The sequence below is a fragment of the Anopheles funestus genome, chromosome 3RL (assembly GCF_943734845.2).
Source record: "Anopheles funestus chromosome 3RL, idAnoFuneDA-416_04, whole genome shotgun sequence".
Lineage (NCBI taxonomy): Eukaryota > Metazoa > Arthropoda > Insecta > Diptera > Culicidae > Anopheles > Anopheles funestus.
The window spans coordinates 59,553,582-59,572,017 of record NC_064599.1 but is presented as its reverse complement, the minus strand read 5'-3'; the positions used below and the strand labels follow the sequence as shown (position 1 = coordinate 59,572,017).

At 44.6% G+C, this 18,436-nt stretch overlaps 4 protein-coding genes across 7 annotated transcripts; 2 read left to right on the top strand and 2 right to left on the bottom strand.

The window, feature by feature from the left end:
* Positions 1 to 29: 29 nt before the first annotated feature.
* Positions 30 to 2,514, top strand: LOC125768374 (protein bric-a-brac 1-like). The gene is made up of 2 exons (XM_049435938.1): positions 30 to 309; positions 386 to 2,514. Exon 2 carries the CDS (start codon positions 627 to 629, stop codon positions 2,259 to 2,261), a length of 1,635 nt encoding a protein of 544 aa, XP_049291895.1. The 5' UTR covers positions 30 to 309; positions 386 to 626; the 3' UTR covers positions 2,262 to 2,514.
* A 105-nt stretch (positions 2,515 to 2,619) lies between these two features.
* On the bottom strand, positions 2,620 to 7,424 carry LOC125768356 (RNA polymerase-associated protein Rtf1). The gene is made up of 5 exons (XM_049435886.1): positions 6,820 to 7,424; positions 5,714 to 6,746; positions 4,613 to 5,628; positions 4,108 to 4,552; positions 2,620 to 4,031 (listed from the first exon to the last, which is right to left on the bottom strand). The coding sequence occupies exons 1-5, from the start codon at positions 6,895 to 6,897 to the stop codon at positions 3,922 to 3,924; spliced, it is 2,682 nt and encodes an 893-aa protein (XP_049291843.1). The 5' UTR covers positions 6,898 to 7,424; the 3' UTR covers positions 2,620 to 3,921.
* A 372-nt stretch (positions 7,425 to 7,796) lies between these two features.
* On the top strand, positions 7,797 to 10,787 carry LOC125768419 (deubiquitinase DESI2). Of its 2 annotated transcripts, none has more exons than XM_049436046.1 (6): positions 7,797 to 8,577; positions 8,737 to 9,167; positions 9,251 to 9,417; positions 9,485 to 9,626; positions 9,696 to 9,784; positions 9,866 to 10,787. In XM_049436046.1, exons 2-6 carry the CDS (start codon positions 9,033 to 9,035, stop codon positions 9,942 to 9,944), a joined length of 612 nt encoding a protein of 203 aa, XP_049292003.1. In that variant the 5' UTR covers positions 7,797 to 8,577; positions 8,737 to 9,032; the 3' UTR covers positions 9,945 to 10,787. The 2 variants fall into 2 exon arrangements, with proteins under 2 accessions (XP_049292003.1, XP_049292002.1); XM_049436045.1 differs by having other exon boundaries at positions 7,797 to 8,587.
* Positions 10,788 to 12,892: 2,105 nt separating this feature from the next.
* Positions 12,893 to 17,778, bottom strand: LOC125768380 (opioid-binding protein/cell adhesion molecule homolog). Of its 3 annotated transcripts, none has more exons than XM_049435955.1 (6): positions 17,092 to 17,778; positions 15,343 to 15,602; positions 14,665 to 14,874; positions 14,479 to 14,597; positions 14,267 to 14,411; positions 12,893 to 14,105 (listed from the first exon to the last, which is right to left on the bottom strand). In XM_049435955.1, exons 2-6 carry the CDS (start codon positions 15,512 to 15,514, stop codon positions 13,186 to 13,188), a joined length of 1,566 nt encoding a protein of 521 aa, XP_049291912.1. In that variant the 5' UTR covers positions 15,515 to 15,602; positions 17,092 to 17,778; the 3' UTR covers positions 12,893 to 13,185. The 3 variants fall into 3 exon arrangements, with proteins under 3 accessions (XP_049291912.1, XP_049291911.1, XP_049291913.1); XM_049435954.1 differs by having other exon boundaries at positions 15,343 to 15,598; XM_049435956.1 differs by having other exon boundaries at positions 15,343 to 15,576.
* Between the last annotated feature and the right edge of the window lie 658 nt (positions 17,779 to 18,436).

Sequence of the window (18,436 nt, the reverse complement as noted above, 5' to 3'; positions counted from 1 at the left end):
AAAATGCCGAAGTGATACAACAGACGGGGTGTGGTCTCGAACTTTTACGTTTGTGTTGTAATTTTTCATGAAAAATGATAGCAAAATCTTAAGGAAGGAGGTAAGGAAAAATTAAAATATTTTATTTTTATCGATAGCGACGATTAAAAGCGAATAACGCGAGCGAAACCTATTGGGCTCACAAGTACATTGAGAGATTCTGACAGCATTCACTTCTGTATGCGTGTAAACATCGCTTAAGCACGTATTATCCGGATACGCATAACACGCTAGCAAAGTTGTGATAGCGAGTCATGAGCAAGTGAGCAAGTGAGTCGATACACCAAGAAAGTAAACATTATCATTACAAACAAATAACATTTATCCACCCACTGTATCCTTCCAGCCATCACTGCATCTTCGGGAAACAATACATCAACAAACAACGCACAGTTTTGTACAATATTTCCCTGCCAAAGGAACTGGGCCGTCAGTTTACGCTTCCCTACGTCCGAAATACACTCCAGCGGGGTTGGTCAGAATAGCGTCCTGTTGCAAAAAATGCGGTAAATAGTGCTGACGCTGTTACTTTCATAGGCTGGTGGAATAACAATCGGTGAAATTGCGTTCAAATACCGACCGCAAACATGAACCCGCAACAATTTTCCCTAAAGTGGAACGGATACAATTCCTACGTCGTCGGAGCATTTGGCTCATTTCGCTATGAGGAAGACTTCGTCGACGTGACGCTGTGCTGTGAAGGGCGCAAGATTCGCGCACATAAAATATTGCTCTCCGCCTGCAGTCCCTACTTCAAGGAGGTGTTCAAGGAAAATCCTTGCCAGCATCCGGTGATTATTTTTAAAAATGTGCGCTACACGGACCTGCTGTCGTTGATCGAGTTTATGTACCAGGGTGAGGTGAACGTGCTGCAGGAGCAGCTTCCATCGTTTCTCCACACGGCCGAGCTACTGGCGATCCGGGGGCTGACGGACAATACGGCGGATATGCGCCAGCCAGTAAGCACCACTTCGTCCGCTATCGCACAGCAACTGTTGCAGAGCCAAATACTGGACAAGTCTGCTACGATCACGTCCGCTGACTCGCTGTATCTCACCATGCCGTCGTCGATGCCCACTTTAATGCACCCACCGAAGCTAGTACAAGCGCAAATTTCGACCACTCCGATCATCACAAAACCATTGATCAAATCGCCACCGCCCGAAATGCCCCCACTGACAAAAGCAACCTCGCTTGCTATCCCAATCGTGCAGCAGCAGCAGCAGCAACAACAACAACAGCAACCAACCATCGTTAAAATGCAGGTTCATGCATCGCCACAGCAACAGGTTCATCAAGTAGCCGTGCAGCAAGTACAACTGACGCAGCCATCACAGCAGCAGAGCCACCAACAGACAACGACCCAAGTACAATCCCAAACACAGCACCAAACTACCCAGCCTACTACATTGCAGGAGGTCGTAGCCAGTGTCGTTCAATCTCCACGAAAGAAGAAGCTTAAGGTGGAACATATCAGCACGCCGCAGCCAACTTCATCCGCTTCCGTTGGATCTACGGTAACGGTTACAACTGCCAGTTCGGGACAAACGGGCGAAAGTGAAGTTTACGAAACGGATACCTATGCCATCACTGCAAGCGATACACGAACGGAACAGGAACATGAGCAGTATGAAGAAAATGACGAACAAACAACAGGTGGTGTCAATACGCTGAAGATGGAAATACCGGAGTTTATTAGCGTCGGCGAACCAATTAATGCGGAATCCTACGAACTTGTTTCGGAAAACATAGAAGAACGCGATGGCGATGGTGACGCCGTGCTGGAAAGCTCCGAAATGGATGTGAATCGTATTTTCCAACCATCAACGGATGAGCGGAAGAAATCTAACATATTACAAGCAAGCATGGACAAAATAGATCTAATGACCGACGAAAAGCCGTACAAGTGTCCCGAATGCCGACGTACGTTCTGCTCAATAAATGCGATGAAGCGACACCGGCAGGCCAAGCATTTGGAATTGTCATCCTCCTACGAATGTGCTATGTGCGACGCGCGGTTCAAAACGAAATGGTCACTGTCAACGCACAAGTCCAAATATCATCGCGGTCAAACCGTACCCGGTACGAGCAGTGGGGAAACACGAACCGACAACGCTACGGACACCACCAAGAACACTTCGCCTGCTGCAGAAAAACGGCCCACGATCGGAACGATGTTGACGCGCGTCAAGACACGCCACTTATCGTCGGTAGATTCGTAAGCGAAGCAAGCGCAACGTGCGTGCCATTACATGATAGTTGTATAGGATTACAACAGTACGATTGTGTTTTTTCGTGTATAGTTTTAGTTAATCAGCAATTTCACGACGTTGGAACTTTTACCCAATTGATTCGAATAGCATATTACTGTAAAGTGTGGTTTTCTGTCGGACATTTATTACTATGTGACGATGACATTATTGTCGGAATGAATTTTAGTAAATCAACTCAAAATAAATACTAAATTTAGAACAATTTGATCGCTGTTTTACATTTATGTTATCAAACGAATTAAATGCGTTTCTCAAAAGTGTGTCAATGCACAATCAACCTTTTTTGTTTTGTTTGGTTTGTATTTCGTCTCCATTCTTTATTACCCGTTACAATGCGGCTACTACTATATGCGCCATAGTAGAAGTGTAGTAACTGAACATTTGATCATTCCTATCGCTACAATAATGTATCTCATGCGACTTTATCGCTACAATTGCTTGAGTGTTCACTATTCCCCTGATTCTTAGTGTTCGTTTGTGTCTAGTATTACTGTATTTAGTGTTTCTTTGCGTATGGTTGAGCGTGCAAGCACGAACCATGTAACACACTCACACACGTGCTGGAAATTAATCCATCCTTCCGTAGCCTACAGAAAGGCTTGAAGAGAAAATGTTCCAGGAGCGGTTTAAATGGTTGAAAATAAGCTAAAGATGGTCGATTAAAAGCATTAAATAAATTATAATTCTAATCATCTCCTAGTGCATCCTCCGAATGCACGTCATAATACCAATACAAACATAAAGCAAACGTTTAAGGAGAGATATACATCCACAGGCACGAAAAAAGGGGAATTTTGAGATTTTTTTTAAAACAAAAACTAACTCATATGTTGAATTAGAAGGGCCACCATTTGAATTTATACACCTTCAAGAGTACGGCAAAAATAATGCTCAAAAATTCACGTTTTTACAGGCCTTTCTTCGGAGCGCGCGTAATTTACGGTACCCATTAGCGTTTCATCAAACAACATGAAAGCTTGTCAGTTTTTTTTGGTTACAAAAGAGAGAGAAATCTACTTAAATAAAAAATCTCTCGAAAAATATAATTGTGTAAATAATATCTGATGACATGAACATAGTCAATCGATTCGCTGGTCTCCGATTTTGAGTGAAATCCATCCAAACAATGAGAATTAACGTTTCTGTATGAAGACGAGAGTTGCTGATTAAGCAGCATTTTCCTTTTCTGTTTAATTTTCAGCAGAAATTCCTGAAAACATCAAGAATATCAACTTTCTCGAACAGCGTGGCGTAACAAACGACCATTCTGGCAATAATTGGCCTAGCAAACTGTCCGGATGGATTTGGATACTCCGTCCAGTCGTTTGCGAGATTGCCGCGAGTACCGTTGGACCATCCTTAACCGAAGCAAGCTGAATGTATATCTCCCCTTCATGTTTTTCGTTTGGCGACAATCGCACTCATCTTTACATTCTCTTGGAAGCTAACTTTGACCTCCGGGCGTGATTAACGTAATCATAATAATGTACAGTGTGAACAAAGCCACGCGTTGTTTCGCACAATTGCGAGCCCGTTCCCGTCGCTTTATAAAAAAGTAAACTACGTTGACGGTTTTAAACTATTTGCTTACATACAATCCGCACCAGAACTAGATCAATCCACGCTTCTTTTTGTAATCTTCCAGGTTGAGCGATCGTTTCGGGCCCGATTCCCTTACGGGTTTCTCTACCGGTTTCGGGAGCACGTTCACGCTGCTTACTACAAAAAAAAAACAAAAGATATAAAAAGGTTATAAAAACACAACCATTTGCTAAGCGGTGCAGCATGTACGCACTTGGCAACGGGACTTCCAGATCGATGTCGAAATCATGCAACGAATATAGATTGTTGTCCGCCTGGCCGCCACCACCTTGATTAGACTTTTTGTCCTCCATCTTTTTCTTGCCAGCCTGTCCCGGTGGTGGAGGAGCTTGCATCAGCAACATAGGCGTATCGTCCCGTTTGTCATCCTTCTTGAACGACATGCGCGGTTGCGTTTGGCGACGCGTGAACGGATCCTCAATTTTAAGACCACGTGTCGCCCGCTTTTCCTCCATAATTGCTTTCTCTGCGTCCTCCACGTTACGCTTACGGTTGCGATCGTTAATGTACGAGATCAAACTAATGCTGCTGCTGCGCTTCTTGTCCAACGTGCTTGCTCGTTCCTCAATTTCCTGAATCTGCGAGTTGAGATCACGCGCCAAATCGTCCTCACCTCGTAGCTGGGCTGCATCACGCTCCTATAAATGGAAATGTCACTGGTTAGTATCAACTCGAAACGCTACTCAACCCTTACGCACCTTCATCAGGATCGTTTTCTTCATAGCGTAATTAGTAGGATGGGCTCGGAATCGATTCTTCTCCTCCACCAGTCGATCAATATCTGCATCCTTAAACTCGTACTGTGACGCTTCCTTAATGTCACGCTGCTTGCGCTCGATCATGTCTATCGTTGGCAACGGTGTGCCGGATGTTTGACAGATCGTGAGCCACTTCTGATACTCCGTGTCGGAAAAGTCCTGATTCGACACGAACTCCAGCCGAAAGACGCGCTCCTGGCTGCCGTGCTTTAGCTTGAAGCCTTTGTTCGTTCGGCTGCGTCCGAATTGGTAAATTTTGGCCGTCTCTACCACACCGACTATCTCCGCGACACGGTACACCGGTTTGCCCTGGTTGTTGCCGATGTTGATACGCACGAAGCAGTTCAACACGGTCGGCTCGAAGATCGGCAGGTTAATAAAGCGTTCCAGTTTGTGGCGCGAGATTCGCAATTTGTTCAGCTCGGCATTTGAACTAATGGCGACCGGTTTGCGGCTGCTCGATCCCGAACCGGAACCGGATCCCGATCCGGAACCGGAACCCGAACCGGATCCGGTCTTTTTCTCCTTCTCTTCACCCTCGGAATCGCTAGACGAACGACTGTCACTGCCGCTACCACTTTCGCCGCTTCCGCCCGAGCGTGACCTCCGATCGCTGCGGGCCTTTTTGTCCCGTTCGTTTGCACCGCCCGCTTCGTCGTCTTCATCGTCCGAGCTGCCAGAATCGTCCGAGTATATGTCGGACGCTTTTAGCTTCATCTGCGACTTGCCACCAGGCACGTCCGTCAGTTCCTCTTTGTCTTCCTGCTGGCTGGCGTCTTGCTTTCGCTGCGCCTCCCGCTTCGCTTCCTCCTCTTCACGCTTGGCCTTGCCTTCGCGCTTCGCCTTCAGCATCGCCATTGCGTTGCTACGTTTGTCATCTGTCCGGTTCATTTCGACCGTTTTCTTACGCTCCTTCGAACGTTCCTTCGGGTCGAAGTATTCCGATGCGCTTGAAACTAAAAAGAAACACCCGTTAAGCATAAATTAGTTGCATGTTGGCATGTCAAATGGACATGCGCTGCAAGGTACAATTAATTTTACCATCATCGCTTTTCTTCTCCGGTGACGAGGAAGGACTGTCCGCACGAACCATCACACCGCCAACGTCGGACGTATCCATTGAACCTTGGGTAGGCATGTCGCCGCCCATGGCTGCAGGTCCCATAGCTTTTGCCGAAGCAGCAGCCACTGCTGCCGCTGCTGCTGCTGCATTAGCGGCCGCCGTTTGTGCTGCACTAATGGCCGCCGCTGCCGCCTTCTTACGTTCGCGCTCAGCATTTGCTGCGGCAGCTGCGGCGGCCGCTTTTTTCTGTGCCTTTTTCTTTTCTTTCTTTTTCTTTTTCCGCTCCGGCTGAGCTTGCTTGTCACGGGCCCTTTCGGCACGTTTCGCCAGCTTCAGCTTCCGCTCGATCTCCCAGCGCGTTTTCATCACATCACGTCGTTCGATACGTTTGAAAATTTCCGTTTCACGCTCCTTCTCGGACAGTGCGTTCAGGCGCGCCCGATCCGCGTCATCGCCCATCAAATTTTCATCGTACCCATCGTTGAATTCGGAATCGCTGCTGCTACTACTGCTGCTGCTACTGTCGTCACTTGAGTTACCGTCGCTAGAATCATCTTCGCTCGATGCCGGTTTTCCCGCCGTACCTTTGCGGGTTTTCTCCGAGTCGGACGATACCTGTCCTTCTTCCGGCTCGGAACCATCACCCTCATCGATCGGTTGTTTGCGCTTTACTCCTCCTCCTCCTCCACCCACAACTGTGTTATTAACTACGGTGGCCTGCGGTGCGTTGTTGTTGCCACGTTTGCGATCTTCACCATCGCGTTCGCTTTCCGACTCGGAGGAGGACGTTGGTTTGCCACCTTTTCGCTTGCGCTTTGCCATCGCTTCCGAGCCAGACACTTGTTCGTCCTCGTCCTCCTCATCATCATCATCGTCGTCGTCGTCATCATCATCGGAGTCTGATCCGGAACCGGAATCCGAACCTGACCCGGAACGGTTTTGATTGGCATGGTTTGGTGATGCAGACGCTAGACGGGTTGTTTTCTTCTTCTTGGCCAACGAGAGCAGCTCCTGAAAGAGACGAAAGATAGCAGAATATAAGTGATCACACGGTTTTCCATGGCATGAAGCAAGTAACACTTACCGAATCGAGATCAGAACCCGATTCCGAATCACTGCTGCTCTCCGAATCGATCATAGCCTGTGGTTTGCGTTTCACCATCTTTAGTGTATGTTCTGTGTTTGTGTGTATGTGTTCGTACAAAGGTGTGTGTGCGTGCTTGTTGGTACACACACGTACTTTCGATACACAGAAGAACGTCGCGTTTGCAGTACTACTACGAGCAGTACGCTTAGTTGCTAGTTCTTTCCGGATAGTAGAAGCCTACGAAAATCCTGATTCGCAATTAGTTGTGACCTTTCGTGAACCACTACGAGGTGGATGCACACACGCGCGCGTTTACGGAAACACGCTAATGTCCGCAAGCTTTGCGCGTCCGCGGCGCGTTCAACGATGGTTGTGATCGGTTGGAAATGGTTTCCACGGGAGCATTTGGCTCCGTAGTCCAGATTCCTCGACAGCACTGTACGGCCAGGTCCGATCCGGTTGCAAATGATAATGGTTACGCGATAGTTCGAAGTCCCAGCCCGGCCACTTTTTTCGATCGAAGCACAAGATGACAACAACCGCTGTTGCGTTTTTCAAGGCGAGCGCAGGTTGCTGTCCATCTCTTTCACACCATGACAGCAATTGCAAGCGTCAAATTGAAATTGCAATCAAGGTGCATAGAAAAACGCGCCTTTGTCTAAGCACCTTGAGCTTTACTTGAAAATGCCATTTTTTAGTACACGCTTGTAGTTAATTGCATACACATTTCATCAATTGTAATTTAAATACAATAAGTGAATGTATTTGATTGAAATAAGTTTTACATTGGCGCATATTAGGCTTGAATAGTGTAGCTATCACATAAACGTGACTTTTAGAACAAGCCGTTATGGGATAAAAAATGGGGCCGAAAAATGCATAAAAATCGCAAAAGAGGTGTATTATTGATTCGCACTAAACTTCCTGCAACACACTTAAAAAAATAAATTAACCCACAAAACCTGCATCTTGGAACGGCACGTAATTTAGTACAAATGATATCCCACTGTGCTGCATTCAACTGTCACTGACATTTGCAATGAAACGAAGTGAAGAAAAAAAACACATAGGTACACAAGTCACAAAAGGAAAGCAGACAACAAAAGTAAAGTAAAGAAATTCGAAAAATCTTAATATAAGAATCCCTGTCATTGGCTCAACATCCTTGCCCGCTTGTTCGCTTTGAAAACTATCACTGGGATTCGATGGATATCAGTAAAAAGTAAATGAACAAAGCAAATCCCACAGCCACCTGCAGCACACCAGTGTCATATTGTTGTGAAAAATAGACACAAAAAAAACCCCAGATAATAAAGAGGAACCGTGTCTGTAGAAGGAGCTGGCACGGTGCATGTGAAATCATCTGTACAAGGAGATGTTTTGTCCCTGGAAAAACAAAAATCCAAAACATCGTAGAGCATGAACATCCGACTGTGTAGGAACCATCGACTAACAACAGCTGCTTACATGTCTGTTGTCGGAGCGCAGTTGGCTATCTGTTCTGCTGCATGCGAAATTGTTGTCTGGTGATTAGCACGTTCACAGACGGGGTAACGAAATTTAGCATCCTTACCGTGTTGTTGCACTGAAAGTACAAGCAGTGTTACGATTGTAATTATTTCACGATAAATGTCCGGTGAATCTTCGCGAAGATCCGCTCGTAGCTTCATACAGTGCTTGCTGAATTTTCGCTAGTGTGTGCATCGCTGTTCTACCAGTACCGTCCAGATTAAATACTAAGCGGGAAGCATTCTTGTTGAAACTGGTAAGCTTACTTCAATACACTTGCATGGGTAGATTTCCTTTTCAATTTATCCTTCCAGTCCCAGTTATACAGGACATCCAGTTCCAGTCAAATAGATTACTTTTATTTACATTAGTTCTATTACTCTCTGTTTTATTTATTGTTTCTAGATCTCGCCTATTTATACTCTTGTCTACATCGTGTGAGTGTGCCGGCGTTTAAAAAAAGCCCCCTGTTCAAACGACCAAATTCCTGCCTGTAAAGCTTTCCCCCCCTCTTTCCCGACTGCACAAAGTTGACCGATTCACACCGTGCGGGAAGTGTAGCAGAAAGAGCATCCGAGCGATTACACCCAAATCGGAATTGTCGAGGAACACCTACGCAAAATTGTTCCCACGTGTTTGGACGTGTGCGCGCGTTCAGCTCGTTGCGGTCCCCCATTGTGTGAGCGGAGGTTGAATGTGTGATGTTCTCAAACGGGCTTCCGTGCAATTTAGCATTCCCTAGCTGTCTCGGTGTGCCAAAGGATAGTGGAAGCGACGAGCTGCTGCCGACGAGCATGGGAAGCCGCGAACCTGTCATTCTCAATGTGTACGATATGGTGAGTGCTTGGGGTTCGGTGAGCAAGAGGGAAATTGTTGTTTTATTTGTTTATTATTTGCCTTTTCTCGACCTTTCTTGCAGTACTGGATCAACGAGTATACCACCTCAATCGGCCTAGGTGTGTTCCATTCGGGTGTGGAGGTGTTTGGGACGGAATTTGCCTACGGTGGCCATCCGTTTCCATTCACCGGTGTGTTCGAAATATCGCCCCGGGATCACGATGAGCTAGGAGACCAGTTTCGGTTTCGGTATGTGTGAACCAAACGGATGTCAAGTTCTGGCGCACATAATTGAAGTTGTTTTTTTTTGTTCCAGACAAAGCATTCAGATCGGATGTACAGATTTTACCGAGGAAGAAGTACGGCGCATTGTAGAAGAGCTGGGCAACCAGTTCCGCGGTGATCGGTATCATCTAATGAACAACAACTGTAATCACTTTTCCGGCGCATTGACACAGGTGTGTGGAGAAACTAGGGAATGCAAAAAAACTATTTCCTAATCTCGCTATATTCTTTTAATCCGACAGATTCTTTGCGGTCAGGAAATTCCCAGCTGGGTGAATCGGTTAGCACACTTCAGCTCGTGCGTACCCTTCCTACAACGCTGTTTACCAAAGTAAGTAAAATTTCACAAAAAATTCTACACCAACTATCTACGTAACTGAACGTTCGCGTTTTGCTTCTGCTCCCTTCACAGAGAATGGCTAACGCCAAATGCCTTACAACAATCGATAACCGCCATACAGGATCGTGACTCCGATTCGAGTCCATTTTGAGAGTAGCACCGTTTGGCACGTCATGAAGATACCTCCTCCACTACTTTAATGTCTACTTTAAACACTACGACACAGAACGGGACTACTATTGCTACCATTTCCACCTTCGTCCCTACATAAAACCGTTATCGCGGGATATGTGGCTGCGCGTCCATCTTACTTTTTAATGCTTTACGCTACTTCTAATTACAACTCTGCTTATTATGCCACACACATCTATCACGGGTTTGTCATATCGTGGTGAAAAATTCAAAATACGATCTATAGTACAGTTTTATTGCAAGATCAAATTGACAGAGTAAAAAAACAATCTTCCACGAATGACCGATCGCAGGCGACCGATATGTTTTACTTTTCTAGATATTGCTTTTCTTTCTGTTGCTTATCTGAAATACGGCCTACGTTTGTGGAAAATTGCCGATTGGGAAGTAGTCGTGTTTTTGGTAGAATATATTAGCTCGCATTTTTATATTGTCGTTAGCAGATGCGATACATAACGAGCGAATGGAAAGGGGACAATGATTTTGACCAAATGTTTTCCATTTAGTTACTACAGATTTCATTACAACAAATCAACGAGTGAGAATCATTCGCCTTTTTATTTCTTCAAACAACCGTTTGAGAGCTCTTTCTAGTAGGAAACTGTTTTAAATCAATTAATACTAAGTTGTGCAATTTTACTCGACTGGAGCATCTAACTAAACCGTTTTTGAGTTTTTCTTTTTTGGCAAAACAAATTCAAAAAGCTACGAACAACTGTCTTCAAAATAACCATTAAACGAAACCATAGACTGTCGAACGTGTTTCCGCAGGAACCAACTCTCATCCACAGACACACAAGCAGAGATAGGATAATTAAAAAAAGAAGAAAAAAAACAAAGAAGATATTATTTTGATTCTCAACTTTTTTTAATTATATCCGGAGAATGAACCTAGGCGTTAGGCGAAATTTACTTTAAATGGTGGATGATAGGGCGTGTGTGGTTTAGAAAATCGTGTAATAAAAACTGTGTACATTAGTTTAATGCCGAGTTTCTCGGATAAGTAAAGCTTTACGGGAAGGAAACATGAATAATCCAAAATACGTTAATATGAAGAGATAATTAAAACCTTAAACGCGTTAGAACAATGGAAGGAGTATGTTCTGAGATACTAAACTACTAAACGAATAGTGTTGCGCTGGGGATGAAAAAAAGGAGACATAAACGTATTGTAAGCATGAAACACAAACCAGAATACACATACGAAAGTAACTACAGCATAAAACAAAACTAGTAAAGAGGTTAACTAAGCGTGCCGGGCCTAAAATCCCGTGCCGTGCGATATATTATTTAACACAGTAAACTTACGAACTTTATAGAGTGATCATGAGTAGTTGTAGGAAGGACGGGTACGAGGTAATGGCACGGTGAAATTACATGTGTTACTTAGCAAGCAGCTAGTAGTGTTGGGAAGTGATTATCGATGACAGATAATAATCGTTAACTGAGATTTATTAATTCACTGATTAATCGATTACATGGATGTACGTTGGAACGAACAGATATAGAGTTTATCACAAAACAGCAGGACACTACTGGTTTCTCCATTCGGGGCAATAGTATCCGGTGTCCTTTTCCATCCTAGCCCAATCAGAAGAACTAAGGAGAGAGAGAGAGAGAGAGAAAGAGAGGGAGAGAGAAGGCGATGTTCCAAATTCTGCCATAGGATTTAAGCTGCAGGTGTATTGAAGCAACAGAACAAGACAACACGGAACACCATTACGCGTACGGGAATAATAATCTTACCACTGGAAAGTATTACATCTCTTTTTACTACGGCCGAAGTTTGAGTATCGCACTTCTAGTTTTGCCTTTACGTCACATTAATACTAAGCGAAACGTCAGTGTCACTTTGTTTCGGGCCTCGACTCCTTTAGGACATTATACTCGAAAAGGATCGTTCCTGATATTAACGACCTTTAATACAACAATCATGTACGATCACAAGTGTGTGCGTGTGTGCGTGTACAAGTAGTTTGTAGAGTGATCGAGAGTGATCGTCACGTAACGAGTGTACAATAATGAAGTGTTTTGTTTGGTTTCTGTTTTTGATACTGATATTCAGTTATGTTTTGCCTGTTTACCACAAAACATAAAACAAAACCGAAAAACGAAATGGGCACGGAAGGAGCAACTTCCACTTCCGGCAGCAAGGGAAGTAACACGATCGTTTGATCCTCACACCCGTACACTGTTATACATCACATTTAGGGCAACGATAGGTACTAAACTGACTCCCGTAGTAACATTATTGCGCTCTCTTTCTCTTCCTCTAAACTAGATTTAGCAGTATAAAAAAGTACAGAAAAACAAAACAGGATTAGTGAAAGTGAACACATAAACAACATCGGGAAGCAGAGAAACGAAAACCAAAACACACAAACACGAAGTAAAACTAAATCGAACAAAAATGTATAATGAATGAATAAAACACAAACAGATGCAGTAAAAGGATAAAAAATGCGGATAATAACAAAACAGAAACATATAGACAATATGAGAAGAAAAGTGTGCTCGTACCCATTTGACCATTCTTTCGGATGACGGGTTCTTTTCTTAATTTGATAATTCTACAGATCTATTTATGTTCATACCGAAAGGTCACGATGCAGTGTCTAAGGAACCATAAAACCCCATTAATCAAATCGTTAAAGTATCTCATCTAATCCGTTCCCCATCCGGACAAGGGCGCGACAGACTCGATCGATAAGAACAATTCGAAACCTTTGCCCCCTTCGTAAGGGCCAAAAAGGGCGCCAAAACTGGGAAGGGAAACAAAGTGCGAAAACGTTTCCACTGCCACCGGCATCCAATGGGTGCCGATAGAAAACCGTCGGAACGGTCTGGGAAACGATGTTGAAGTTGATTTAATTAAAAATTTATAATTCTCTTCCCAGCAAACGTTTCCCAGTGGCGTGCATTGCAAAAAGGAACGTTTTTTTTTGCTGCCACGGTCGCGGATGTCGCTGCAACGGAAGAAATGTTGCAAATAATTGACCAATTAATTCATTTAGAAGAAAACGATCTACGGCTGGTGAACGGTTGAAGCACCCGATTGAACTTTGTCACCGATGGAAACAACGACGGATAAGTAGATGAGTGGTGAGTCACATAAAAGGGCATTGGATTGTTCGTGCAATTAAACGGCACCCTAAGACGTTCTTGATTAATTCTCTTTTTTGTGTCTTTCTTTACAGATCTCAAAAATGTTTTATTTCTACAAAAAGCTTGTAAATGGCGAATGCTGCTAGTAAAAGTGAACTGGATGTAAAAATGGGTGATAGCCGAAATGCTGCACTTTCACTGCCCGTGCCATAATCGAAGAAATCGTTCGGTATCATATTGTCCGTAATTAGACCACCGTCCCCGTAGCTACCAGCTTCCGACTCACTGTACTCGAGTGTTTCCGTCGTCTGGATAGAGGACGAAGGCATCACGGATGCGGACGTATCTTCGTTGCCCGGTTCTATTTCGACCTCGCCACCGGTAGCGAATCGCAGTATATTGCTTGGGTCGCTCCAACCGTAACGATTGCGCGACAGTACGATCACTTCGTACACGCTCGTTGGCTGCAAACCCTGCAACGTGTAGCCGATCGAATGTAGCGGACCGTACGAACCGTCCGACGGTATGATCAGCTCGTTCCAGGCGAGCAGCGGGAAGTTGCGCCTCGCCGGGGTTACATTGCCCGAAGGCACTCGGCGAAACTTGAGCTTATACTCGATCAGCGGCGAGTAGCTTTCCGTCTGCCAGATGAAGTTGTGTGTCGTCGGGGAGGACATTTCAGCCGCCGGCTTAAAGCTTGCCACCATCGGACGTCCGGTTAGCTCGAGCTGGGCACCAGCAATGCCAACACGATTGCCCGCCTTACACTCATACTGGCCAAGGTCCGCATCGCGCAGGTTCCGAATTGCCAGCTGATGGCGCTGCACCGTGTAGTACTGATGTTTGGTGACGAGTGCGTCCAGCTTAACGATGCGCCGATCGAACACGACCGGCAACCCATGATGGAACCAGTGGATCGATGCAATCGGGTGTGCCGTTACCAGACATTCGAGAATACCCGTCTCACCGACGCGAGTGTGTACCGTGGGACTTTTAACTTCAATCTCCGGCACAACTGCAGTGGATCGGCGTTGCAAGTGATAGCGAGATAGAAAAGGAAAGTAAAAGTATAATGCCATTAATGTTCTCCAATAATTCCCACAACAATGGAACTGTGTTCCACCGTCCGCAAGCACACAATAGTGGACCAATCAGTCGATAGACCGAGGCACTTACAGTGAACGAAAACTTCCACGGATGCGCTTGCCGGTTCGCCAACACCATTCGTTGCCGTACACTGAACCGGTCCGGAGTAGCTACGATCTTCAATCAGTACGCTTAGCTTACGCTCGTTCTCAAACGGTATTGAAGCATTTTCGTTCTGGAATGTACGAAGAATTCATGTTGGGGTTAAAGCTGTTGAAAAGAAAGAGCAAAACCCATCCTACCTGTAATGTCCACTTAACGTACGGCTGTGGAACGCCTGTCACCTGACATACGACTTCCATAATCTGGCCCACACGGATATCGATCGGATCCTCCGGATAGACGGCTGCCGTTGCTTGATCTAGTAAGATACCGAGTACATACATCAGCATTTGCGAAGGCAAAGTTCTTGCTACAAAGCAACATACACTGCACCTCGATGGCGTGCCGCTGTGAAGCCTTGCCACCATCGGTCATGATCTCGCACATATAGTCCCCGGTGTCTTCCGTTTGTACCTCCGTCACCTCGAGGCTGCCGTTCGGCCATAGGCGCATCCGGGGTGGTGTCCGCAAGTCTGGATAGCGCGAGTCCACCAGCAGCAGATCATCCCGCGACCAGCGCACATACCGATATGGAGCTGCAACATGGCCGTATGCCCCCCGCGGGGGGCATATGAGAAAGGTTAGTGTTTTGCTGTCAATTGTATCATCTCTCGACAAGAAGACGTAGCGACGCCGTTAATCTAATAGAGGGTCATCCTAGGGTACGTGCGCATGGTTAGTAATTGATTTAATGGCCCCACAATAGCACACGCTCGAAAAATGCGTCGGTCGTGATTTGGAGAACGGAGGTTCTCCTTTCCCAGCAAGTTCGGGTATTTGTTGATATGGAAAGAATCTTAGGTCAGCAGTAGAATCAACGCCAAGGGTGAGAACTTTCACGCGTTATTATCAGGTCAGGGTGTGTGTGTGTAGGTTTTTTAACTCGCCGCTGTTTAACCCTTCATTTAGTATTCGATCAATTGACAGAGGTTTGATAACCCGAGTACATTGCTATTAATTACTTGGGTCATGAGCAATGTGGACGAGGGTTAGGTCATACTCACAGTTATGATAGCACGGTAGCAGCACGGTGTCGTTTTCGTACCTCTTGACCGTTGTCGGCACGCTCAGGAACGATCCCGCCGCAGGGTTTCCGGTCACGATCTGACGATTGGTGCCGAGGGCAGCCTGCAGCACAACGAACGCCACAACCAGGCGCATCAGGGTGGTTGTCATCTTTCTAAAATTCTCCCTCGGGCCAGCTCCGCGTGCTGTTGTTGCGAAACAGAACACGCCAACTAATAGAAGAGGGTGCAAAAGCTAACTTAGCGGACAATTACTAAAACGAAAAATGCACGTCTCGCGACGAAGTAACGCCGGTGGTGGTAATCTGATGCCCAATGTGTGCCCTGTTCTCGGTTCTCCATCCGGACAGCCGATGTCGTTTTGTTTGGATTAGGAATCACTTTTCTAAGCGTTAACGGGTTGGTGTGTCGTTTCATCTTTCTAATGTCAACAATCAGCTCGTGATGGATGATGGAATGGTCATTGTGCTTGGCCTGAATGGCAAACGTGTGCTATCCAGCTGTGCTGGATTCCTTCTAATGGGTAGAACAGCATCATGGGAAGGCTGTCGATCACATTCCAATGTGGGATCCACACTTTTTGAAGTGTCTATTAGATTCGGTTAGAGTTTATGGCATAAACGAGCATAAACACTACGAAGGGATACGGTTATCTTACACCATATTCAGAGATATATTACTTCTTTGTTTGCCCTTAACTATGTTGCTCTATTAGGGATCTTTATTCTTACATTGCTGATTGTGGAGCATCACACTACGAACTCAAGTCTATTATCTACTAAGAATGTACTAATGTTGCAAATAGTAGACGACTTCATTGAAGAGGAAATTTATCTTTAAATTCATTTTACTAACGTGTTATTAACTATACGTTGAAGAACATGAAGTATAAATCCTTGAGGAAGTTTACCATTCCAAATACTAACTGGTCACAGTTATATCTCTCACTTATTCTATTTAAGAAATTGATGTACTCCAATTCTGCATTCCTGCTATACATATATTCATAACTTTTTTTTCTTTGCTATACCGGAAATTTATTGGTCGACGTTAGAAGATCTATGAATTTCTTTAAAATATAAAAAATAGGGATTTTCATCATCATAGAATGTTGATTACGTTTTAGATAGAGAACCCTTTTGCTTAGGTATTAACACAGTGGAGAGCTATTATTTCACTAACAGGAGTGAGAAATTCCTTCTTGAAAATTGGTCAAATTTAGACAACTTCACATTTCGCCCAAAAATGCCACCCAACAGATTTGTCCCTTGATTAACAAAAGTAGCGTGGGTGTTTACGTTTACGATAACTAATTATTGTTTCCATAAATGGAAAGCAAACGGAACGATAAAAGCTACAAAATATGGACCAGTGGGATGCTTAACGATAAGCTGTCCATATAGGTCCATTTGTTTGGAGAAGAGCAAACGTTACTATCATAAAAAGACTTCAAGCAATCAATAATGATACCATTGTCAATCTTCTCATCATTTCATCAGGGGTCAGTCATTAATGTCCCTAAAAGGGGTAAAATGGTTGAAAGATGATCTTTTGTTATGATGACTTCTTCATGTACGCCTCTTGCTATCTTGGAAAGGGACCGATTACAAAACACACAGTTCACGTCGAAATAAAGCAATAGACTTATATTGCCGCCAAACGGTATCAAAACGCGGAAAAGATTGTTTGACCATTTCCCCCAGGGCGATGTCAATTTGTCACACTTACCGGAACGTACGATGGATCACTTCATTAACTACGCTGTGAATGGACGCCGAGTAAATTCCGTCGTTCCCGTTCGTTTTCTTTCGCTAATCGTTCACAGTAATTTAAAATCGCAGTACGACGAACACACGCGATCAGATCATCAAATTTTCAACTTGAGCAAATGGGGTTGGATATTTTACTTCACTTTATTTAAATAAGTTTATTTACAGTCACTTATTACTTTCTGCTCGTTTTAGATCACTTGATGCAACTGTCACCAACATGTTTCGCTGCTTTACGCACGTTCTCTTCATTCAACTGGTATGGAATTGAAACTGATCCTCTTGGAATTGCACGACCAAAAACATGAGGGTGTTTTTTTGGGTAAGTGAATCTCACACTCGCTTTCCCTTTCTGTTCCTTTTAATTATATTCCCGTGCTGTACCGTATTGCAATGCAATTATAGCACCAGCAGAAACGGCCGGTTTTTTTGTCAACTAACACGTCCCTTTTTTAGGCCATTTAATGAGCATAGAATGGACCTGCACTAGCTGCATCGGACGTAATTGTTGTCCGGTCCAGCAACCTATGATGGTTCGTTCTTCCGGGTGGTGTTTTTTATCTGGTTTGTCACTTTTCGTCCATTGAAATCGTTTCCTTCCGATTCGATCGTTGTCGGGTAACTCTTAACACACAAACTGCAATAAAACCGAATGTTTCGTTCGTGCTCCGTACCGTCCATGATCCGTACCGTCCGATCGATGGATTATAACTGCGGGGCCTGTAAAATTGCGCGTTGCGTGTCACCGTTGATGCTGATGCGCTTCTCGACTCGCCAGGTCCAGGAGGAGATGGCGTGGTTCCATGCGTAACTGACCGAGTACGGCAGTGTTGTCAAACGTCATTAGTTTAACTATATTGAGCTAGTCTTACGAAGGTCTACGAATAGTGTTTGGGATGCTTTTAACTTCTCCTCGTATTTCAGCCTAAGATCTTCTGGTACTTCGACCGCCAAGGAATCGTTCTGACATTTCATTACTTAAACACGTTTTTGTAGGTCTTTCTTCTAATTTGCCTTTTTCTTCTAACTTGATAAAAAAAAAGATTTACTATAACTCCACGTGACAAAAAAATGTGTCAATATTTTGCTTTAAAAAACGCCACATCAACCAATAGTTAACCCTCAAAAACAACGTGTAGGTTTGACAAGCCTGTAGAACGATGGTTTTGACCAATTTTCCCGGCTAGAACGTAGCGGAACGAAAGCCGGCTTTCGTGCAATGTGCCTAATATTACATTCTCGGAAATTGTACGCACTTTAGAGACCGATACTCAATGTTAAGCAAAACATAATTAGGAGAGAAA

Excerpts from the sequence above, each read along its gene's own strand:
- LOC125768374 (XM_049435938.1), top strand. The coding sequence starts at position 627 with ATGAACCCGCAACAATTTTCCCTAAAGTGGAACGGATACAATTCCTAC.
- LOC125768356 (XM_049435886.1), bottom strand. The coding sequence starts at position 6,897 with ATGGTGAAACGCAAACCACAGGCTATGATCGATTCGGAGAGCAGCAGT. Across the intron at positions 5,629-5,713 it reads GGAGAAGAAAAGCGATGATG|TTTCAAGCGCATCGGAATAC; the intron begins GTAAAATTAATT and ends GTTTCTTTTTAG. Across the intron at positions 4,032-4,107 it reads TCTGGAAGTCCCGTTGCCAA|TAAGCAGCGTGAACGTGCTC; the intron begins GTGCGTACATGC and ends TTTTTTTTGTAG.
- LOC125768419 (XM_049436046.1), top strand. The coding sequence starts at position 9,033 with ATGTTCTCAAACGGGCTTCCGTGCAATTTAGCATTCCCTAGCTGTCTC. Across the intron at positions 9,418-9,484 it reads GGAGACCAGTTTCGGTTTCG|ACAAAGCATTCAGATCGGAT; the intron begins GTATGTGTGAAC and ends TTTTTGTTCCAG. Across the intron at positions 9,785-9,865 it reads CTACAACGCTGTTTACCAAA|AGAATGGCTAACGCCAAATG; the intron begins GTAAGTAAAATT and ends CTCCCTTCACAG.
- LOC125768380 (XM_049435955.1), bottom strand. The coding sequence starts at position 15,514 with ATGACAACCACCCTGATGCGCCTGGTTGTGGCGTTCGTTGTGCTGCAG. Across the intron at positions 14,875-15,342 it reads GCTACCGTGCTATCATAACT|CTCCATATCGGTATGTGCGC; the intron begins GTGAGTATGACC and ends GCCATGTTGCAG. Across the intron at positions 14,412-14,478 it reads ACGTTAAGTGGACATTACAG|AACGAAAATGCTTCAATACC; the intron begins GTAGGATGGGTT and ends CGTACATTCCAG.